The sequence below is a fragment of the Palaemon carinicauda genome, chromosome 1 (assembly GCF_036898095.1).
Source record: "Palaemon carinicauda isolate YSFRI2023 chromosome 1, ASM3689809v2, whole genome shotgun sequence".
NCBI classification, from domain to species: Eukaryota; Metazoa; Arthropoda; class Malacostraca; order Decapoda; family Palaemonidae; genus Palaemon; species Palaemon carinicauda.
Genome location: NC_090725.1, coordinates 103,277,922 through 103,301,019, shown reverse-complemented (window position 1 = coordinate 103,301,019; position 23,098 = coordinate 103,277,922). Strand labels below are relative to the sequence as shown.

Here is a 23,098-nt window from a genome sequence, read left to right as displayed (position 1 = left end):
TACAACCAATTTTTTAAAAAGTGAAATGGTAACTAAACTCTGATGACTTTCACAATTCATAATCATTTTGTTGATGGTGTTATTTTTGGGCTCAAGCCATGTCGTCCTGATGGAAGTTCCTTAAAGTAGCTTCCTAAGGGATATATGTACTACAGTGATATTCCCAGCGAATTTTACCTTTAGGTATCCAGAATTCTAACTCCTGGTGCAAATATCCTTAAATTTTCTCTCAAGGATATCGCATAATATCAGAGGACGTATTCTTGACACGCCACATAGCAATCTGCACCCCTAATAGCGTTTACGCTTCGAGGTGGTGTGGCAGAATAGAAGGGGAGCCGTATCAAGGTTACCCCCGTTCTTGTACTACTATTGAGTATGACAACAGCGCCATCTCCACGATGACGGACATTTCTTGTTTTATAGCGATTTCGCTCGGTGGTATTCCCTGCTGATCTAACTTTTTCGATCGTTTTGCAAGGATTATAATTATGCTTTCTCCATCTTCTTCCGCCTCTGGAAAGTCGAGTATCGGGTCTTTACAATGAGTATATTTTAGCTCCTGTTTCACAATGAAATTAACTGGAAAGTTGAGTATCGGGTCTTTACAACGAGTATATGTTAGCTCCTGTTTCACAATGAAATTAAGAGTAATTTATTGTGCCTAAGAGCTAGGCCTGTTACTGGAGGCGCCATGGGCGCCGTCGTTTGTTAGGCATGTGTTATTTAGTTAACAAAATGACTTTCCAGTTTTAAATAGCATTAATTAATTATTTTAACTATTTAACTATTTAGGCAATTATACTTGTAAAGATATTGATAATGTGCATAATTTTCCTTTTCCATGTCGATCGTATAGTTAGAGTTTCGGTGATTTAGGTAACCGAGATCTTGACTCGCCTAGGTAACCTAACTTAGGCGTTTTATTATACGTTCAGACATTTCCCCAGTTACCCTCGTGCATTGTTTTTTCAATTCAAGTGGAGACTGATACCTCCTAGAATTATATGAAACATTACACGTCTCCATGGAGATTTAAGGGTAATCTCTTTTTCCCTCTGAGTGTAGCTTCAGGCTACAACACTAGTGCCCGTGCCATGAATTTTATTCAGACATGACTAGCCAAGGGTTTTTCCTGTCTCTTCCCTTAACCACTGGTTGTGGTATACCAGCAGGTTTTGAGATTCAGTCAGAATCTCAGAGTATTTAGTCTTATGTCGGCAACCTGTCGGCAGGGTGAATAGGTTGTAGGATACCATCATTCCCCTGCCGGCTAGGCTGCCAGCATTGGAGGCTAGCCCTCCTTAGCCGCACTTGAAGTAGTGGTAGGATACCATCTTTTCCTTGCGACTAGAAGACTAGTCCTGTGCCGCAGTCCCCTAGGCTGAAGAGTAGTATTCTTTTTTTGCCTAGGATGGCGTGGCACTGGAACTCGGTTTCTCCCTTGTTGAGAGGATGTGGCAATGCCGCCATCCCCTTAACTGTATTGGCAATCTCTAGGTTGGAGAACTGAGACTCTCCTGTCACCTAGGATTCTGCCGATACTGAAACAGAGTTTCTTTTAAGAGGTGGTAGGACTGACAATTTTGCCAGTTCCTTCCACACACTATACAGGACCCTGTTCCCTACCCCTCTGTCCACTTTTGATGGCCGAGCCATTGTCTTTCATTGGGCCGGCATTCTGCAACCTTACCGTTGCCGGTGGGTTGCCGGAGCCGGCCAGATTCCCTCTCTAAGACCTCTGTCCGGCTGCCGGTAGCTATGCTAGCTGCAGGCAGCCATGACGACTGTCAGCAGCCATGTTGAATGTCAGTAACCTTATGTCTCTCAACTGCCGGCGGCCATGATGGTGGCTGGCAACAATGCATACTGCTGGCAGCCACATCATCTGTCGGCAAGTATGGTCTCTGCCGGTAGCTGACGACTGCCGGCAGCCAAGATGGCTGCCGGTAGCTGGCTTCTGCCGGCAGCCATGATGGCTGTGAGTGGGAAGTTCCTTCTGTCCCCAAGGTTCTTCAGTTCTCCCTTGGACTGCTAACCACAGGTTCTGTTGCTGGAATACCGCCGGCCAGGCCGGCACAGATAAGTGCTGACTCAGATGGCAGCACGCCGACTGTACTGGTACTGCCGGAGGCTACCCTGCCGGCAGTGTCTTGGCGGCACCTTGCCGGCAGTGTCTTGGCGGCACCTTGCCGGCAGTGTCTTGGCGGCACCTTGCCGGCAGTGTCTTGGCGGCACCTTGCCGGCAGTGTCTTGGCGGCACCTTGCCGGCAGTGTCTTGGCGGCACCTTGCCGGCAGTGTCTTGGCGGCACCTTGCCGGCAGTGTCTTGGCGGCACCTTGCCGGTAGTGTCTTGGCGGCACCTTGCCGGCAGTGTCTTGGCGGCAATAGTACTGTAGCTGGATGGAAGCCTGAATGGTACATTCTCCCCTTCCATTAGAACCTTCTTTCAGGAGAAAGGCAGTAAAATTAGACTTTTACATCCTTAATTACTGTATATATACACAGTAAGGAGTAGCCTTTACTTCATGCTATCTCTCTCTCTCTAGCTAGCATACTGGGTATGCTGGCAAGACCTAGCTATGCCGGCAACATGCCGGCTGAACTACAGTACAGTATATGATATACAGGTAGCCAGTATATGTGCAGTATAGAATATACTGCAGATAGAAAACTACTATATATTTTATACAAGTAGTTATTTCCAATATATCTTGGATATCCCTACACAGGCATTTGCTGAACCCAATCCCATATTGAATGAATATAATTTCTTCAATATCCTGATTAGAAATCAGTATTCAGATTACCCTACAATTTTAAATATCTTCAAGGCAGGGGTGATACACTCCTAACCCTTAAAGGGTAGAGCCTTTATCATTGAGTCTCCCTGATCAGGAAACTCTATAATTTAATATTGTAAGGAAGGCTACGGCAAATAGGCTGAGTGGGATACACAAATATATGTCTTTATTTTCCATAGTCCAGCCGGCGTCATGCCAGCTGAACCGTACTGTCAAATGCTGCTACAAAGGCAGCATACTGACTGAACTACAATACATGATTGTACAGTAGCCAGTAATTTGCAATATAGACTTGCTGTAAATAGAAAACTACAGTACCATTATACAGTAGTAATTTCTAACATACCTTGGGTACCCTTGTGCAAGCATTCTGCTGGTACCGCTCCTATATTGAAAGAATAGTATTTCTTCAATATTCTGATTGAGAATCAGTCATCCTGACCCCACAGTATTAACAATAAAAAGGGACAGTGAATTAGTACTTCTCTACCCCTAGGGGTAAGAGCCCTTCTACTTGGAGTTCCTTGATAGAGGAATCTCCATATAGTTAATACCGAGGGGAGGTAACAGCATTTGCTTACAGGGGTACACAAATATGTGTCTCCTACTATCCCTCTATAGATTACTATCCTATGCTATTCTGTCATAGATGACTTTTGCATGTTGATTGTCAGGGAGATAATCCTTTGTATACTCATTCGGTTTTCCTTTCTTTACATGAGGAACACCAGATACCTTGCGCCGCAGTCTTCTGCAAGGCCAAGAGTAAGTATTTTTACGGTCATAATACTTGCAGGTTTCATGCCCCCTGCAATATTATTTCCGGATCCCTACATTATTGGAACCCGCAGGTTTGCAATATATGTCGGACATTAATGTCTGAAGGTTTCGAGAATCCCAAGTCTACGGAGACTAGGGATACAGCTCAATACAAATTACGCAACTGGGTGAGGGGCTTCCAGAAAATCTCTCCGGGACCTTACCTACCTAATGATAGGATGCGTAAGCTACTATTTCCGAAAGCAAGTAAGGAAATAGTGGTGCCTCAGGCACCAACTACATCCCCCGACGGCCAGATAGCCTTTGGGAAGGAGGGCAAAAAGTGCCCCAGAGTAGAAGAGGAAAATGTCGTGTCGGAATTTCCTCCGCCTATGCTGGCTCTAGAGCCATCGACATCGACATCTTCGTCTTCTACCCCTCTATTAGATATAATAGAACAATTATGTATCCAACTGAAAATCAAATAGAGCTTTCGTAAGCAAAACGAAAAGCAGGAAGTAAAACGCAAGATAGAGCCTCGCAAAGCTTCTCTTGTCGCTTCCCAAGGGTCATTCAAACGACCCATGGATCAAGACCTACCAACATGCTCCAAAACCAATCCCTGGAGGTTTGCAGAGCTGATGCCTATTTTAAATGGCAAACTCTACATCTCAGAGAAAATGGGTGCGGTTCCTTTGGACAAAATTCAATTTTGGCCAAGCTTTGATGCTTTCCCTAATTGTTTTGTTCGAGTGAGGTATGAACCTAAGTCAAGAAAAGGAACGGAATCAAAGGAGGTCATGATTCTCAACCATGATAAGGCACAGGCTATCCTGTCAGGTAACCTGAAAAAGGTGGGTTATTCAGAGTCGAAGGTATTCTCACTGAATAACAGACACCCTTCCTTTCTTGCTCCTGTTACAATCTCATTCCCCTTTATGGGGAAAGCATTTACATCTGTTGCCAAAGCAGTGGAGGCGGGTAAGCCATATCCTGCACTCGAGGAGTGCAAGCCTCTGTCACCAGCTTTTCCCAGACAGGAAAAGGACTGGAAGGAAGTCCATTTAACCTTTTCAGTAGGAAGATTAGATGCAGATGTCGCCAGTCGACAATTTAATGAATGTCTCCCTAAACTATCTGAGTTGCTCTTGTATAATGAACAAGAGACAAAGGGGAGACTTGCAGCCTCCCTTTCTCTACAAAACTACATAGAGTTGTGTTCAACCAACCAAAATACCCCAGACATGCTCATGGTCCTAGCCAAAATACATATGGCTACCTTAGTGAAGGACCTTTACGCCTTTATGAAGGCTAGGAGAGCATGTAGAGAGTTTGTGTTCGCTGCTGCAACAGTGAAACACGAAACAAGGAAGCTAATATCTTCCAACATCTGGGGTAAAGACCTCTTCCCACACGATGTAGTTAGGAAAGTGATTAAGAGCGCCACCATGGAGAACATAAGTCTTCTCCAAAAGTGGGGCATCCTTTCAAAGAGAAAATCTTCCATGATTGTGGGTCCCCAACCTAAAAAGAAGACGGGAAATGCTGGAAATATCCGGGCTGCTCAACAACATCCCCCAATTCCAGTGACCACGGTGCCACAGGCAGGTGGTCAAAAGTTTAAACCTACTGACTATTTGAAGCATGAAGATGCTTCTGCTAGGAGGAACGTTCCTTCAGGATCGTCGGACCTTCGATCCTTGGGTCCAAGGCCTATTCAAGATGGGACTTTGATGGGAAACAGAAATGTCTCCACCATCATTTCCTTACCTTCTCCTACAATCCAAAACCCTCCCGGAGGAGTATACCTGAGAGCTCTAGAGCATACAGATGGTAAGAAAACTATAGTCCATCGAGTTCCAGGGAAGGCTGTTTTGTGTTCACGAGAAGGACTCAAGAAATCTCTGAGTCATTCTGAACTTGTCGCCACTCAACAAGTTCATAGCAAACAGCAAGTTCAGAATGTTAATCCTTCTGAACATATGGACCTTGTTTCAAAAAGGGGTGTTCGTAGTCTTGTCAGACCTGAAAGGTGTCCTGTGGCAACTTCCAGTCAATCACCCCCTTCCCTCCTATCTAGAATTCAAGTTACAGATAGTAACATACATCCTAGGAAAGACACGTGTCGGACTAGACACAGTCCTAAATATCTTCATAGGATTGGCAGACTTAGTCACGTTAAAACCAAGCCTAGAAATGGTTCAGGCATCAATGTACCTGGACGAGAGGCTGGGATGGGCAGCACCTGAAGTGGCTGGTCTATGTGCATCCAAAGAAATAACCCGGTTCCCGGGACATAACGGATGCAAGATAAACTTCTAGAAGTCTCGACTCTCTGCAGCTCAAGGGTTTCAATGGCTGAAAAACCATAGAAGCCCGTGGTCACGTCAACTTTCCTTTCCCTTGGGAATATAAAATGAGATCGTGAAGTCTGTCAAGAGACTCAGGTAATCAGTCAGATTTCCAAGACGCTAACAGGGAGAAGCGCTAAACTCTCCCCAGTTCGCAATAGTGACAGACCTAGTGCTAAGAGCACAGCGGAAAGATGCGTTAAGAGCCTGGAGAAAATACGCATCAAACGCTTTAAGAGATAAAAAAAGACCAATATCGGTCCCTCTTTAATCGCTTCTCTAACAAAAGTTAAAGCATGAAAGTCCCAAGACTCTGCTGGTCCTATCATGAGTGGGGAAGCTCCCTCCACACAGATCAGACTTCCTACGACTGATCTGGGACACTGAAGCGATAATGAGACGTCACAATCGATAATGCTATAGAACGTCTCATACAGTCTAGGTGAAGTTAACCATCCCTTTCTTAAAGAGATGGCACCTGTCAGCAGTTCATATACAATTGATCCACAATGTGACAGTGGATGCTCTATTTCGATTCAAGCCGATAGAGTTGGAATGGTCCATGGACGCAGACCTATTCCCTCCCAGATGGGAACAAGTCCCGGAACTGCAGATCGACCTCTTCACCACGAGTGTCTTCAAGAAACTACCTCGATATGTAGCTCCATACGAGGATCCTCTAGTGGGGTTGATAGACGGCATGTCTCTGGTATGGAAGGGATGGACTCAGGTATGCCTGTTCATCCCATCCAATCACCTGTTGAAGGTCCTCAACAGGCTCAGATACTTCTAAGGGGGAGTAGCTCTTTTGGCTCCCAAATAGCCCAAGAGCAATCTGTCCTCCTTAATGAAGGAACTGAAGCTGAGGCTGGTCCTAGTTCTGAACCTAGGTCTATTTCAGAAGGTTCAGAAATTAACTGCCTTCGTTTTATCACAGAGAACCCAAACCCTTCATTTCATGATTTTCTTACCATAGTGGTTAGAAAAAGATTTGGGATCTCAGAAGGCAATATAGAATTCTTAGAAGAATACAAGGCTAAGTCAACTAGAAGACAATATGAGTCTTCCTGGAAAAAGTGGGTTGCGTTTGTGAAAGCAAAAGGACCGAAAGAAATTTCAATGAACTTCTGTCTGTCCTTCTTTGTCCACCTTCATAGTCAAGGTCTGGCGGCCAACACGATAAATACGTGCAAGTCAGCCTTGACTAGACCTCTTCTATATGCCTTTCAAGTGGATCTGGCGAATTAAATCTTTAATAAGATTTCAAAGGCATGTGCAAGGCTTAGGCCCGCAGTACCACCAAAGCCCATCTCTTGGTCTTTGGACAAGGTCCTACATTATGCCTCATCTGTGAGCAATGAAGATTGTTCCCTAAAGGATCTAACCCAAAAGGTTATTTTTCTGTTCGGTATAGCCTCTGGGGCTAGAGTTAGTGAAATAGTGGCCCTATCCAGAGATGAGGGCCACATTCAGTTCATAGAAGTGGGAGAACTGAATCTCTTTCCTGATCCATCCTTTCTCGCTAAAAACGAGCTACCCACTAAGAGGTGGGGTCCCTGGAGAATCTACCTTGTGAAGGAAGATGTCTCTTATGTCCTGTAGAGTGTCTAAAGGTCTATCTTCGTAGAACTTCAGACTTCAGGGGAGGACAGCTCTTTAAAGGAGAAACTTCAGGATCAAATTTATCCCTGAAACAACTAAGGGCGAAGCTCACCTACTTTATTCGTAGAGTGGATCCTGACAGTACTTCTGCAGGTCATGATCCGAGAAAAATGGCTTCATCACTGAACGTTTTTTTTCAGTATATGGACTTCTAGCGACTCATATACTGGATAGAAATCATCCAGAGTGTTCTACAAACACTATGCTAAGCAGGTCCATGAACTGAAGCAGTATGTGGTGGCGGCAGGTAGTGTTTTAAAACCTGCCGTCTAATTCTACGATGAACAGCTAATTACCTGGGACTGTCAATTAAAGGGAGAAGGGGTCACCACTTATAGGGTGACCTCCTTTAAATAAGTGCTACCATGGTGACACTAATTCTGTTCATAATCCAAGGTGTGGAATTATACAGATAGCACTAGTGCCGTGTGTACGTAGTACACATTGTTGATAGGATGTAACCGGTACAGAGATCATGAAAAGAAATTTTACTATATAAAACTTTTCTTCAATCTGAGTGGCACTCATCATTTCTTTCCTTCAAGAAAGAAATATAGTCTCTGTACTTGTTACGTGTATAATCCCATTGTCATACTACATTCGTTTTACTGGTTAACTCATTTAGTCATTTATTAGGAATAAATGTCTATTAGGATGTAGTGCGTCCGAATTCGCCCAACAATTGCTTGTATAAATGCCAGAGTTCTTTGACTTACCAAAGTAAGTATTCTTCATATAGATGTATGCTCACAAATAATAGATATAAGAGACACTGATATTGTTTCAGCAATATATACAAACTATGAGACTGTTTGTATATTCAGTGTATACTTATGTTTGTTCATACAATATATGTTAACCTTGAGACCCCTTTTCTACTGTCTAGAATGACTCTTCCCTGTAGGAAGCAGGAAGCACTAACATTGTTTATGATTAGTGATGATGACGGATAACGGTGACGTCATTTATCTCAATTGGTCCCTATGACCATAGAAATGTTGTTCCAAGGTTAAGGCACTGATGAAAATCCACAGATACACTAATACTCTGGTATGCTTCCATCAGGACGACATGGCTTGAGCCCAAAAAACGGATTTTGAGCAAAGCGAAAAATCTATTTTGGGTGAGATGGCCATGTCGTCCTGATGGAACCACCCATCTCTTCTAAAAAAGAAAAGATCTTCACAGTATCCCTTCCGTTGTACTGTATCTGTAGCACCATGCACAATGCTACAAGGAATGTCCGCCATCGTGGAGATGGCGCTGTTGTCATACTCAATAGTAGTACAAGAACGGAGGTAACCTTGATACAGCTCCCCTTCTATTCTGCCACACCTCCTCGAAGCATAAACACTATTAGGGGTGCAGATTGCTATGTGGTGTGTCAAGAATACGTCCTCTGATATTATGCGATATCCTTGAGAGAAAATTTAAGGATATTCGCGCCAGGAGTTAGAATTCTGGATACCTAAAGGTAAAATTCTCTGGGAATATCACGATAGTACATATATCCCTTAGGAAGCTACTTTAAGGAACTTCCATCAGGACGACATGGCCATCTCACTCAAAAATAGATTTTTCGCTTCGCTCAAAATATGTTTATTGCTTGACCAAATATAACTAATTTATGTAATATGATATGCTTCAATACCAAACTAAATATAATGCACACATTACTGTTAACATGATAAACATAGTTGTCAAAAAACTTACCATTGTTCACCAGAAGATGCAAAGGGAGATTTAGCTTCAAGAATTTCTTGACAAATGCACGGACAGAATTCAAACTTCTTAAGTCCAACTCTATACAGACACTTCTTCCACTATTGATTCCTTCTAAACGAATACTATCAACTGCCTTTTGTAAAGAAATTTCATCTCTGCCAGCTATAAAAAGAGGGAGATAACTCATTACTAATTCATACTAAAATACAGCATCCACATACAATAACAAGGGTATTTTATGCATCTGCTGATATAAAAAAATTAAAGGCCCTGAATGCTAACTGCTTTCTCAGATCCATTCATGCTCAGAAGGTACAAGTCTGTTTCAATTAATAACTTTCAAGTATAAACAGGCACTTACAATGCTATGGTATTTATTGTTGGAAATACATTTTCATTACTATGAAAACCATATTCCTCTACAATTAAAATTCCTACGTACCTTATATAAAAAATCTTCTATGAAAATGTGAAAACACAGAATTCTCATCCCAAAATTTATAACTTCAATACTTACCTATACTGTAAGTCACTGCTACGTTTACAACACTACAGTCATTTCTCAAGCTTAAAATACTTTTTCTCTCTCAACACCCTATTCCCTAACCTCTGGGAACCACTCATTATGGGATTAATGCTAATCATAAAATCTAATCTATAAACTGTAGTCCCACCTTACTTCATGATATAATACTGAAGTCAACATAACCTCTATGTAGGCATACAAAATCACTTCAAGTGGGGAGGAGAGGGGAGCCATGGTTCCTAGCCGTCTCATCCATATCCGAACCAACATAGGCTTCAACAATTTAAACTTTTGTAATAAAAGTAGAAAGGACTGCATCATTTTCTTTGACAGGAATAATTCGAAAAGAAACTTCCCATTATCATTCCCAAGTAAAAAATCTTTTAAGACGAAAACAGAAGAGATTTCTTTAAATTGAACAGGATCTCTAACCGATCCAGCAACCTGAGCAACCACACTTGTAGGATCAAAATCTTTACATCGCTCAACACCAGCTAATATTCCAGGTATAAAAACAAACTATTTGACCCAAGATTTTTTACCATAATGAGGGGCAGCCCTGATACTGCTACATAGGTACTTGAATTGGTAAACTTTTGATCTGTTAACAATACAAAGGTATTTCCTTGAATTGAGATGAAACATAAGGTAAAAATATGTATCAGAGGTATATTGAAAACATTCGTTTTTTTTTTTTTATCAACCCCAGAAATATCGCGGTAGTTTCCATTAAAAACTTTGTGAGAACTGAAAACTTGTTGAAGGCTGAGACATCTACAACTGGACTCAAACACAATGAAACTTTGGGTACTAGGAATAAACTGTTGTAAAAGCCTAGAGCACAGTTTAAGTCCTCTTCTATCACATATTTCTCTAGAAGGGTTACAATTTCTTGTTAGAAAATATGAACCTTTCCTATACTGTACTGTGGACCAACATACTGTTCTCAGATAAGATCTCTGAGTCTGGGTGACAACTTGTCTGGAACGTCTACTAGAGAGGAATACTGACTACCGCTTATATGAAAGGAACTTCTAGGCTATAGCTCTGAGGAGGTTAAAGCTTCTGGTTTAAAGGGAGAAACTAGGGTATTCCTAGAAAAATACCTCTAAGCATAATTTTCAGTTCTCGTAACCACCTGAGAAACTACTATTCAACATTTTCTACAATCATAACGTGGCCAATAATAGGGGAAGAAATTAAGGAATGTTTTTGTGGGCCAGAGACTGTCTCCACAATTGAGGCACTACTTTATGAATTTAGTACACATCTAAAACAGGTCCCAAAATAAGGGAAGATATTAAAAAAGTTTCTGGCCTTCTCTTAATAACAATATACACAAAAACTGATACGGTGTCAGAAGCCCCATCTGAAAGCTACAAGGCAAAATAATCAAAATCAAACTGAAATACTGATGGCATGCATATTTCTCTTTTATAAGACTAGAAATACTCCTTAATATAGTATCTACAACAAAAAGCATTTCAAGAACCAACAAACAATATTTCTTTAGTAAATTATTAGCAGGAACATAAGTGGTGGGCTACCCTTAAATCTGCACTCTGGTGTAGACTTAAGGGGACCGTCCGCCATTTTTTTTTTAATGATCCAAATTACACAATTTCTATATATGTTTTAGACATATATAATACCTTCATCATATAAAAATTTCAAGTCATTTGATCAAAAACTTTTGATTTATTAGCAAAAATCATGATTTAAAAAAAATATTTAGGTACATTTTTCCCCACTACTATAAAACCAATTGTATTGAAACTTATACCACAAAAACTACTCTAACAACTGAACAATTCTGTCTGACAGAATTTTGATTTTCCTTTCTGTTTTTTTTAATGAATTTTTATTTTTTTTCCTTGTCTAGACGGAAAATAATCGTGAAAAAAAATGTAAAAAGAAAATCAAAATTTTGTCTGACAGAATTGTGGGATTTTTATTCTTCTTTCCAACGATATCTTTTTCTCTAATATCGAACAACAAATAAGTGAAAAAAATGTACCTAAGTGGGAATAAGTATGTTTTTGAGTTATGAGCTCCCAAAGATTTGCAGCAAACTTTCGCTTCTTTTCTAAAAAAAATCAAGATAATATTATTATGATAACTTTTATTGTTTATTCCTACATAAATGCACCCTAAAGGAGGTATTTGAACCCTCAGTTTACTCTTCCTATGTTATGAGTTGCCAGCGATCTCTAATTGTTGCCAGTGTTTTAGTTAGCAGGTTTCAGCTTTGTACTCTTATCCATGTTTCCCTCTTTTTTTGTTTCTTTTTCTTGTTATCCACTTACTTTTTGTTCTTTCTATCACCTTATGTAACATTGACATTGCTATAAAATTCCAGAGGACGTTGTGAAAGCACAATCAACATACGAACTTCAAGTAAATAAACACATGCATTATAATTTCTATATGTCTTTGCAAACTTTGCTGATGTTTTCGTAGCTGGTAGTTTTCATTCACCTACCCTCTACCAATGCCTTTAATTTCTGCCAGAAGTACGAGATTTCGAAACATGAGAGAGAGAGAGAGAGAGAGAGAGAGAGAGAGAGAGAGAGAGAGAGAGAGAGAGAGAGAGAGAGAGAGAGAGAGAGAGAGAGAGGAGAGAGAGAGAGAGAGAGAGAGAGAGAGAGAGAGAGAGAGAGAGAGCATGAAAGCATTTGGCTGATATACTGTAGATGGCAGTTCAAATTGAGAGAGAGAGAGAGAGAGAGAGAGAGAGAGAGAGAGAGAGAGAGAGAGAGAGAGAGAGAGAGAGAGATCATGAAAGCATTTGGCTGATATACTGTAGATGGCAGTTCAAATTGAGAGAGAGAGAGAGAGAGAGAGAGAGAGAGAGAGAGAGAGAGAGAGAGAGAGAGAGAGAGAGAGAGTTGAACATTGTTATTATAGTATTTGTATAAATGGGAGTTTTAAATAATTAGTGAGAGAGAGAGAGAGAGAGAGAGAGAGAGGAGAGAGAGAGAGAGAGAGAGAGAGAGAGAGAGAGAGAGAGAGAGAGAGAGAGGATAAAAGTATTTGTATAAAGTATAAATGGCAGTGGTAAATAATTCGAGAGAGAGAGAGAGAGAGAGAGAGAGAGAGAGAGAGAGAGAGAACTGCGCATCTGTCAAACTCAGTCATACAGACGACGCCATAAGGATGACGTCATCATTTAAAGACTGCTATATCTTCATTGTTTTGAAAAATGATTGACTATTTGTTCTTTCTATAACCTTAGGTAACATTGGCCTTGCTATAATGTTCCCGAGGGCGTTGTGGAAACACAATGTACATACGAACTTCAAGTAAACAAACGCATACATTATAACTTCTATACATCTTTGGCAACTTTGGCTTCTGTTATTGTAAGAGTAGATTTCGTTCATCTACACTCTACCAATGCCTTCCATTTCTGCCAGACGTACGATAGATCGAAATATAAGTGAAAAATCGCCATAGATATGCAAAATTAACACACAAAGACGATTTTGTCAAACTCAGTCATGCAGACGACACAGTAAGGATGACGTCATCATTTAAAAACCTCTATATCTTCGTTATTTGTAAAGATAATTGGCTGAAACTTCTGGGGAGTATGTACGACATGTTTACGCATACATAGAAGCAATAAAACGATTTTCGATTTCTGAAAGTTGTTATGTCAATACCCCATGGCGGACGGTCCCCTTAACAGTTCCTCCTTTACTTCAAGCAGATGGCTTTGCCTCTCACTGTCCCATAGGAGCAACAATTTAGGGTGATGTGTTTGACAGTAAGCAGAGTAATGAGAAGTTCTATCTTCCTCATTTCTGTTTTCCTCAGGCTAAACTACAGGAACTAGTTTAGCTCTTTGGTCCCGTGAAATTAAAACTCTCTTGATGGACCTCAGTGCTTATGGAGGTATAGACCCTAATGGCATGAAAAAAAGGAACACGGCATAAAAGGAATAATAGCAAAACCTTCCAAAATCGGGTAGTTGCTGACTTGGAGAGGAAACTATACCATTTTAAACAAAAACTAGTCCTCCAAAATCGGGTAAAATACCGACCTCGTCAGGCAGAACTAAAATTCATCAAAATGCATTCCGATTCCCCGTAAAAACCTCAAAAAACCATGAATACTCGCATGAAATGCTACCGACCGAAGCTGCTAACTAACACTGCCCAAATAGCCTAAATTAAAGACAAAATCATGCCAAAACATTGAATTAGATGTCCATAACACAAAAATAAGACTACAATTAGTATAAGGAACTAATAGAAAGTCTTACAAAACAAAGATATCCCAAGGAAGCGACACCAAAAGGCCGCATACACACCCATAAGGGAGCATCAACAAAGCGGCTGAGAGAAAAACCAACAAGGTTATTAAATGAACATGTGTCGCTACCTAAAAATCCCAAACAGACAAATATAATACTCAACGTGGGAGCAGGGATCTCCAAAACGCCTGACTTCTTCAAAAACACAAAATAACACAGAGCTACGAAAAACACGTCCGAACGTTCACGGGGTGCTAACAAGGAATGATGGGAGAAGAATAGGGAGTGGTGGTAGTGGTGGTGGCAGTGGTGGTGGTGGTGGTGGTGGCAGTGGTGGTGGTGGTGGTGGTAGGGGGGGGGGGCAGTAGCTGTACTGAACGACGTCTCGTAGTAATAGGGGATTTTGAGGAGGGAGAAGTCTAATTGGAAAGGGACCTCTGGTAGTGGATTCACTCGCCCCAGTTTTAATACCGACACCCTTTAGGGGTGAGCGAGCTGGGTATATTCCTGGCATTCCATGCAATTTTTTTCTCTGGTATATTTAGCAGTATTTATACCTTAGAAATGGTGCTTTAAGGAGTATTTCACAGCGACACAGGTTCCTCGCCCAGAAATAGATTTTTCCTTCGTCAAAATCCCTTTTTTGAGCAATAAATTGCAAAGAGATATTGATGATGGGCACCATAGTGAGTATATTAATATTATTACTGGTTAAGCTACAACCCTAGTTGGTGGTGGTGGTGGGGGGGGGGGGGCAGTAGCTGTACTGAACGACGTCTCGTAGTAATAGGGGATTTTGAGGAGGGAGAAGTCTAATTGGAAAGGGACCTCTGGTAGTGGATTCACTCGCCCCAGTTTTAATACCGACACCCTTTAGGGGTGAGCGAGCTGGGTATATTCCTGGCATTCCATGCAATTTTTTTCTCTGGTATATTTAGCAGTATTTATACCTTAGAAATGGTGCTTTAAGGAGTATTTCACAGCGACACAGGTTCCTCGCCCAGAAATAGATTTTTCCTTCGTCAAAATCCCTTTTTTGAGCAATAAATTGCAAAGAGATATTGATGATGGGCACCATAGTGAGTATATTAATATTATTACTGGTTAAGCTACAACCCTAGTTGGAAAAGCAGGATGCCATAAGCCCAGGGGCTCCAACTAAGAAAAATAGCCCCATGAGGAAAGGAAATAGGGAAATAAATTAACTACAAGTAATGAACAATTAAAGTAAACATTTCAAGAACAGTAACAACGTTAAAATACAACTTTCACATACTCTATAAAATATAAAAACAAAAAAAAAAACAAGAGGGAGAGAAATAAGATAAAATAGTATGCCCAAGTGTACTCTCAAGCAAGAGAACTCTATCCCAAGGCAGTGGAAAATCATAGTACTGAGGCTAAGGCAATACCCAAAACTAGAGAACAATGGTTTGATTTTGGATTGTCCTCCTAAAGGAGCAACTTACCATTGTTAAAAATCTCTCTCTTTTACTTTGATCAATAACATTACAGTAGTGAACCCCTTAGAGATGAAGAATTGTTTGGTAATCTCAGAGTTGTCAGGTGTATGAGAATGGAGGATAATGTGGAAATAGGACCCAATAACTCTCTAGCTTCATTTGTGGTGGATAACGGGGGAGGGTGTGCTGTGGCACCCTAGCAGTACCAGCCAAACTCGGTTGAGTCCCTTGTCAGGCTGGGATTAACGTACAAAACAAATTATTTATTGTCAAGCAATAAATGAAATTCAGCATACTTTTATAATAACGTAAAAAATGCAAGTGAAAATAAAATTCAATAACATAGACAAGACAAAATAAATCAGAAATGCTTGTTTTACCTTAAAACAAAAACTTTGCCACATCACATGAAAATTTTGTAAATTTTAATGTCCTGAGAAATCTGTCTATTTACACTTGTGTAATGGCACTTGTGTTCAGTCTATGTTTCATCACCTTTGTGTACAGGAACAGTCCATAATGTCACCGTGATGACATTCCACTTACCATGTTGCACTATAAAGTGCCAACATGTACACCCTTTAGAATTATAGTCCCACATAATTCACTGTTCCTCGCAGCACTAAGCGACAGGTTTTAGCACACTACCTGCCGCTACCACGAAACGTTTCAGTTCTTGAACTTGCTTCACATAGTGTTTAAAAAACAATCTGGATGACTTCCATCCAGTAAACGAGCGAAGGCTCTCAAAATCCATAAGCTGGAAGAAATTTAGCGAAGAAGCAATCTTTCTAGGATCATGACCTGCGGGTGAACTGACAGGATCCGCTCTGCGAATAAAGTATTCTCCTCTAAAGAGCTGTCCTCCCCAGAAATCTGAAGTTCTACGAAGATAGACCTTTAGACTCTCCCCTAGACACAGCGAGATATCTTCCTTCAAAGGGCAGATTCTCCAGGGACCCCACCTCTTAGTGGGTAGCTCATTCTTGGCGAGAAACGTTGAGTCGGGAAAGAGATTTAACTCTCCCGTTTCAGCAAACTGGATAAGACCTTCGTCCGTAGACAAGGCCACTATCTCACTAACTCTAGCTCCTGAGGCTAGAGCAAACAAGAATATAACTTTTGAGTCAAATCTTTCAAAGAGCAAGCCTCATTGTCCAAACTTGAAGCAAAATGTAGTACCTTATTCAAAGACCATGAGATGGGCCTTGGAGGTGCTGCAGGCCTGAGTCTGGCACAGGCCTTAGGGATTTTGTTAAAAATTTTATTAGACAAGTCTACCTGGAAAGCATAAAGCAAAGGTCTTGTCAAGGCAGATTTACAGAGTTATCGTGTTGGCTGCTAAACCTTGTTCATGAAGGTGAATAAAGACAAACAGAAATCAATCGAGATTTCCTTTGAATTCCTTGCCTTAACAAAGGCCACCCATTTCTTCCAAGATGACTCGTATTGCCTTTTGGTAGATTTTGACTTATATTCCTCTAAGAAGTCTATACTTTCTTTTGAGATCCCGAACCTTTTCTTTACTGCTAGAGAGAGAAAATCATGAGATGTAGGTCTCGGGTTTTCTGTAATGAAGCGAAGATATTCGACTTCTGAACTTGTTGAGACAGAACTGGGTCCGGCAGAGGGATCATCCTCGGCTGTAATTCCAGAATCAAGGAGGAAAAGTTGCACTAGGGCAACTTGGGAGCCACTAGGGCTGCTGTTCCCTGAAAAGATCTCAGATTGTTGGGGACCTTCATCAGCAGGTTGGATGGAGGGAACAGGTAAATCCTGGTCCATTTGTTCCAGTTCAGGGACATGGCGTACACTGCTTCCGCTAGAGGGTCCTCGTACGGGGCCACGTATCGAGGAAGTTTCTTGTTGTCGCTCGTTGCAAAGAGATCGATCTGCAGTTCAGGGACTTGATGCAAGATGAAGGAGAATGATTTTGCATCTAGGGACCATTCTGACTCTATCGGAGCTATCCTGGATAGAGCGTCCGCTGTCACATTGTGAAACCCCTGAAGGTGAACTGCTGACAAGTGCCATCTCTTCTTTTCCGCTAACCAGAAGATGGCCAACATCACTTGGTTGAGTTGAGGCGATTTCGAACCTTGACGATTCAGACATCGTATTACCACCTCGCTGTCCAGAATCAGTTTATGTTAGGAAGACTGCCATGGCCTCCAAAATGTTGATATGAAAGGTCCTGAATAAAGGGGACCAAGTTCCTTGAGCTCTGCGTTGATGGGAGTAATCCCCCCATCCTTCCAATGATGCGTCCGTGTGGATGACGACTGAGGGTGGAGGCGGTTGTAGAGGTATTGACCTCGAACTTTCTGGCCTCCAACCATGGCTTGAGAAGTGATCGTAGCCAAATCGGTAGTGGTCTTCTTAGATCTCTTCGAGCGTTTGATGCATATCTTCTCCAGACTCCTGATGTATCTTTTAGCTGTGCTCTTAGCACTGGGTCTGTCACTGATGCAAACTGGAGGGAGCCCAGCACTCTCTCCTGTTGGCGTCTTGAAATCTTGCCGGATTTTAGAAGTCTCCTGACAGATCCCGCTATCTCTCTCCTCTTCTTTAATGGAATGGACAGATGATGAGACTGTAGATCCCAATGTATGCCTAGCCATTGGAATTTCTGAGCTGGAGATAGTCGAGACTTTTTGGTGTTGATCTTGAATCCTAGATGTTCCAGGAACTGGATTACTTTCTTGGATGCTTGCAAGCATTTCGCTTCGGATGCTGCCCACACCAGTCAATCGTCCAGGTATGATACCACCTGGGCACCCTGTAGGCGTAGTTGTTGAATGACTGCTTCTGCAAGCTTTGTGAAGATCCTTGGGGCTATGTTTAGTCCGAAGGGCATGGCTCTGAAAGTGTATTTTCTTTTTTGTTGCCTGAATCCTAGGTAGGAGGAGAGTTGGCGATTCATCAGAATGTGCCAATAGGCATCTGCCATGTCTATGGAGACTGTGTATGCCCTTTTGGGCAACAGGGCTCTTATGCGTTTAAGGGTCAGCATCTTGAACTTGCCGTTCTCGATAAACTTGTTGAGTGGCGACAAACCCAGAATGACACTGAGTTTGTCCGAGTCCTTCTTGGGAACACAAAACAGCCTTCCTTGGAATTTGATGGACTCTGCCCACTTTATCACCCGTTTGCTCAAGAGCTCTCCGGTATATTCTTCCAGAACGGGGGTGGAATGTTGGAAGAACTGAGGAAAGGTTGGTGGAGCTGTCTTCCAGCTCCAACCTAGTCCATTCTTGATTATGGGATCGAAGGTCCAGTGATCCGAGAAGAGTCGGAGTCTTCCTCCTACCGGAAGCATCTCATTGCCTCTGGTTTCCGGAGGGCTTACCTTCTCGACCGCTTGTTCCTCTACCCCCTCTTCCTCTCGAGGGTCGTCTAGAGGAATTTCTACCTGACCCCCTACCTTTAGGGCAAAAGGTAGTGGTCTGCCGCTCATAGGCGGGAGTAAAGGCTGGTGACTGAGTCACCACCTGCTGGGGTATCAACTGGTAGGTGGGTTGGGGCTGTGCCACCATCTGTGGCGCCTCGGTCGCGGGAAGTTGTTGTTGTCTAGCAGGGCGAGTTGGGACTCTTGGCCTCTTTGTCTTCCTCTTCGGTTGGGGACCCTCATCTGGAGAAGACTTCCTCTTAGCCGACATACCCCACTTCTGGAGAAGGTTCCTATTCATATATCTTCAGGGCGGCCTTGTCGACTATCTCCTAGACAAAATCGTTTGGAAATAGATCTTTCCCCCAGATATTGGAAGATATCAACTTCCTGGGTTCGTGTTTAACTGCAGCCAAAGAAAACACGAACTCTCTACAAGCCCTTCTTGCCCTAATGAAGCTGTAGAAATATTTCGTTAGGGTTGCCAAATGTGCTTTGGCCATGACCATGAACATGTCTGGGGCTCTTTCCTCACTAGCCATTGCCTCCATGGACACCTAGAGGGACAGAGAGGCAGCAAGCCTCTCCTTTGTATCTTGTTCCCTGGGTAGGAGAAACTCAGACAACTTGGGGAGGTTTTTGTTGAACTGATATCCAGCGATATCAGCCTCCAACTTCCCGACTGAGAAGGCAAGTTGAATATCCTTCCAGTCTTTGTCATCCGATGGCAAGGCTATGGAAAGAGGCCTACACTATTCCTGTGTAGGGCAAGGTTTCCCCGCTTCCACTGCCTTAACCACCGCCCTGAATGATTTTTCCGCAAAGGGGAAAGCCATAGTTGTTGGAGCAAGAAAAGACGGATGCTTCTTGCTCAGGGCCGGCACCTCGGAATTGGTGGAGCCCTTGTCCTTCAAGCTGCTGGCTAACAAAGCCTGAGCCTTCGAATGGTCAAGCACTATGACCTCCTTAGGCTCTGTTTCCTCCTTGGATACCGGTTCCGTCCTTAGACGAACGAAGCAGTCTGAATAGGACTCAAAGCTAGGCCAGAACTCGATGTCCTCAATAGAGACAGCTCCCAGCTTCTCTGAGCATGTACTCGGCATGCCTCCATGGGTTAACCTCGGAACACGAGGGAAGATCCTTAACGTTGAGTCTCCGTTGAGACCCACGAGACGCTGTAATCCGAAGAATCTCCTTCCTGAATTCAGCTTCTCTTTGTTCGCTCTTCTTCTCGAACATTTCCATCATCGCTTTGATCGCAGACAGTGTCGTCCGACCTCACAGGTTGAGGAGCGGAGGACGAAAAGGGTACAGGTTCTGGGGCAGGAACCGACGAAACAAAGACTGTTTCGACTTCCTCTTCTTCCGTCTCCGGAGCCACCGTTGACTCCTCTTCTCGACCTTCCGCCAGAAGGTCCTTTTCGGTGTCCTCTGACACCTCCGACATCCTCTCATCATCTAGATGGATGTCCTTCATCACATCGAGACATCCGTGTGAACAGATATCTGGACACAAGGGATCTCAGGGTGAGGCTGAGGAATAACAGCATCCGCAGATGCTTTGGGGAATAGAAGGGCTCTCATACATTCACTAGGGAGGTAAGGCCCCGTGGAATTCTTTTGAAAACCGCGAACTCATTTGCGCAGCTTGTCCCGAGCTGCATCCCTTGACTCCGTTGTCTTGGGATTTTCAAAAGCCTCATACATCAGGTCCTTACATACTGTACATACCTGTGGGTCCCAGTATTTGAGAGGTCCCTTGGTGAAGGAACAGCGGGAGTGTGTCCTACACCCCAGATGGCCATAGAAGTTCCTCCGGCGAACACTGCAGAAAACGCTATCGCACTTGACATAGTCCTCCTGTAAAGAGAGGAAAATGAAATGAGTATAATGTAGTCTATCTCACTAGACTAATAAATATTATAATAAGTATTATAATAATAATTTTCATTTTATTCTATTGCATATAGCTTGGGATAGGTAAGCTAGAAATGAAATAGGAAAGACACATACATGTGTTTCCCGCTCAGCCAATTGCTGTGACCCTCAATATTAATTCTAGGGTTATCCTCTATAAGAGGCCCGATGGAAGATTCTAACCTATGAGGATAGAGTAGTGTAAATAACACCCACTTCCAAGAGAGTTAATAATGAGGGTCAAAATAACTGATCATCTATCAGTGTAAAGAAAAGGGAATTCTTTTCCCAATCTTATAAGGTCTCAACATTAGACTGCGCCTGGACACAGAGTATGTTGGAAAATTTTACTACTTGATAATTACATGCTGTAGTTTTCTGTCTGCAGTATGCACTATACTACAGATGTACTGGCTACAGTATATTCATATACAATAGTTGCTGCCGGCATGCTGCCGCCATGCTGTCGGCATGCTGTCGGCAAGTCTAGTACCTCAGACTTAATTCACTGGCACAAAAGTAATCATACTTATAGCCAGCAGCCCGCCAGCTTGCCTGCAACCCACCGAACTGCCGGCAGCTTGACGGACGCCGGCGGCTTGCCGGACCCCGGCGGATCACCGGCTGTCGGCACTCTATCCTTGCCACCATTAAATGTGACTGGGTAGTGGCCAGAGTACCCGACACAGCCGGCTCTTGCCGGGAGAGTCAGATGTGACAGTGAATTAACGGCTGCCGGACCACCAGTCTAGCCTGCATCTTGCCGGCAAGGTTAGTGGCCGGCAGTCGGCAGATAGGTTAGTAGCTGGCGGCACTAGCCAATAGAGAGAAAGCAAGGAGTGAAGGGCAACGTAAGGGTGGCGGCACTAGCCACTGTATCACTTTCTTCCTCCTGCATGAGGGTTCTAATGGAAGGGGAGATTATATCATAATCAAGCTTCCACCCATCCACCTCCATGCCGGTGTCAGTCAGTCATAGGAAGTGGATGGCAGATCAAGGGAAGACTGGAGAACACTCAAAGCAAATGGGTCTCCTGCTGGCAGCTAGACCTACCGAAACAGCTATCCCAGAACTTCCTGTTCGATAGGGAAGCTAAACGACTAGGCTATGCAGGCAGAAGCCCAAGCCGGCCCTACAACCTGCCAGCAATCGGCGAGATTGTAGGATAACGGCCACAGGGATGTGATGGCTAGGCCATCACTAAAGGACAGAATGGGAAGGGGAAAGGGTCCTGTATAAGATGTGAGAGGAGCCGGCGGAAAGCCATCCTTACCACACCTAAAGGAAACTATGTTTCATTATCGGCGTAAAGAGAATACATTCTCCAGCTTAGGGTCTGCCAATACAGTAAGGGGGCCGGCATCTTCTAGCCGCCGCCTTGAATTATAGAGAACCAGAGTCCCCATGGTGGCGCCATCCTAGGCAGAAAAATAATCACTATTCTTCAGCCTAGGGTCTGCAAGCACAGGACTAGTCGACTAAACCACAGGGAGAAGGGGATCACATGACCCCTTCAAGTGCAGTCTAGGGAGGCAAGGCCTCCTATGCCAACCAACGAGATCCAACAGGGGAGTACATTCACCCTATCGATCAGCTTCCGGCACACGACAAGTACTCCGAGGTTCTGACCCAAACCCAAAGCTCACCAACAGTAGCTTGGTAAAGGGGCAGAAAACCCTAGCCTAACCTTGCCAGAATCACAATTCAAGGCAAGACCAGCTAGGACTGTAGCCATAGACTACACTCAGAGGGAAGGAGGGATTACCCTTTACATAAGGGTAACCGAGGAGATTGTATGAAAATATACTAAAGCCACTAGGCTACTAGCCTAGCGACAATGAGATCGACTACCTGACTCATCGAAGTTCTCTCGTACACTATCTTGGAAGAGGAAATTTTTTATGCAATCCATATATCATATGTATAAATTGCCTAATATCTTCATTTAAATTTAATAGCACCAAGAACACCTATTATATCATGCAAGAGAGTAAACTATAACGCTTAGGCTAGGAAGCCTAGCATAAACAAGATCGGCTACCTAATTCGCCGAAACTAATGAGAATACTATCGGCATAATATAATTAATTCCTAGCAATGAAGACTACACAGCTAAATATTTTCATTTAAGCTATTATACTGGGAAAGTCGTTCTGGCTAACTAAATAATTCATGCGTTACGAACGACAACGCGGGAGGCGCCTTCGGTCCAGGCAATAGCTCTACCCAAAAAAAAATATAGTT

At 42.9% G+C, this 23,098-nt stretch overlaps 1 protein-coding gene across 2 annotated transcripts in view; it reads right to left on the bottom strand.

The window, feature by feature from the left end:
- The window catches only part of LOC137650425 (dehydrogenase/reductase SDR family member on chromosome X homolog), an 833,317-nt gene that overhangs the window by 37,208 nt on the left and 773,011 nt on the right, over positions 1-23,098 (bottom strand). For both annotated transcript variants that reach the window (XM_068383662.1, XM_068383667.1), the window contains one exon: positions 9,290-9,463. In XM_068383662.1, coding sequence (XP_068239763.1) covers positions 9,290-9,463 — 174 coding nt within the window. The remainder of the gene's footprint in view (positions 1-9,289; positions 9,464-23,098) is intronic.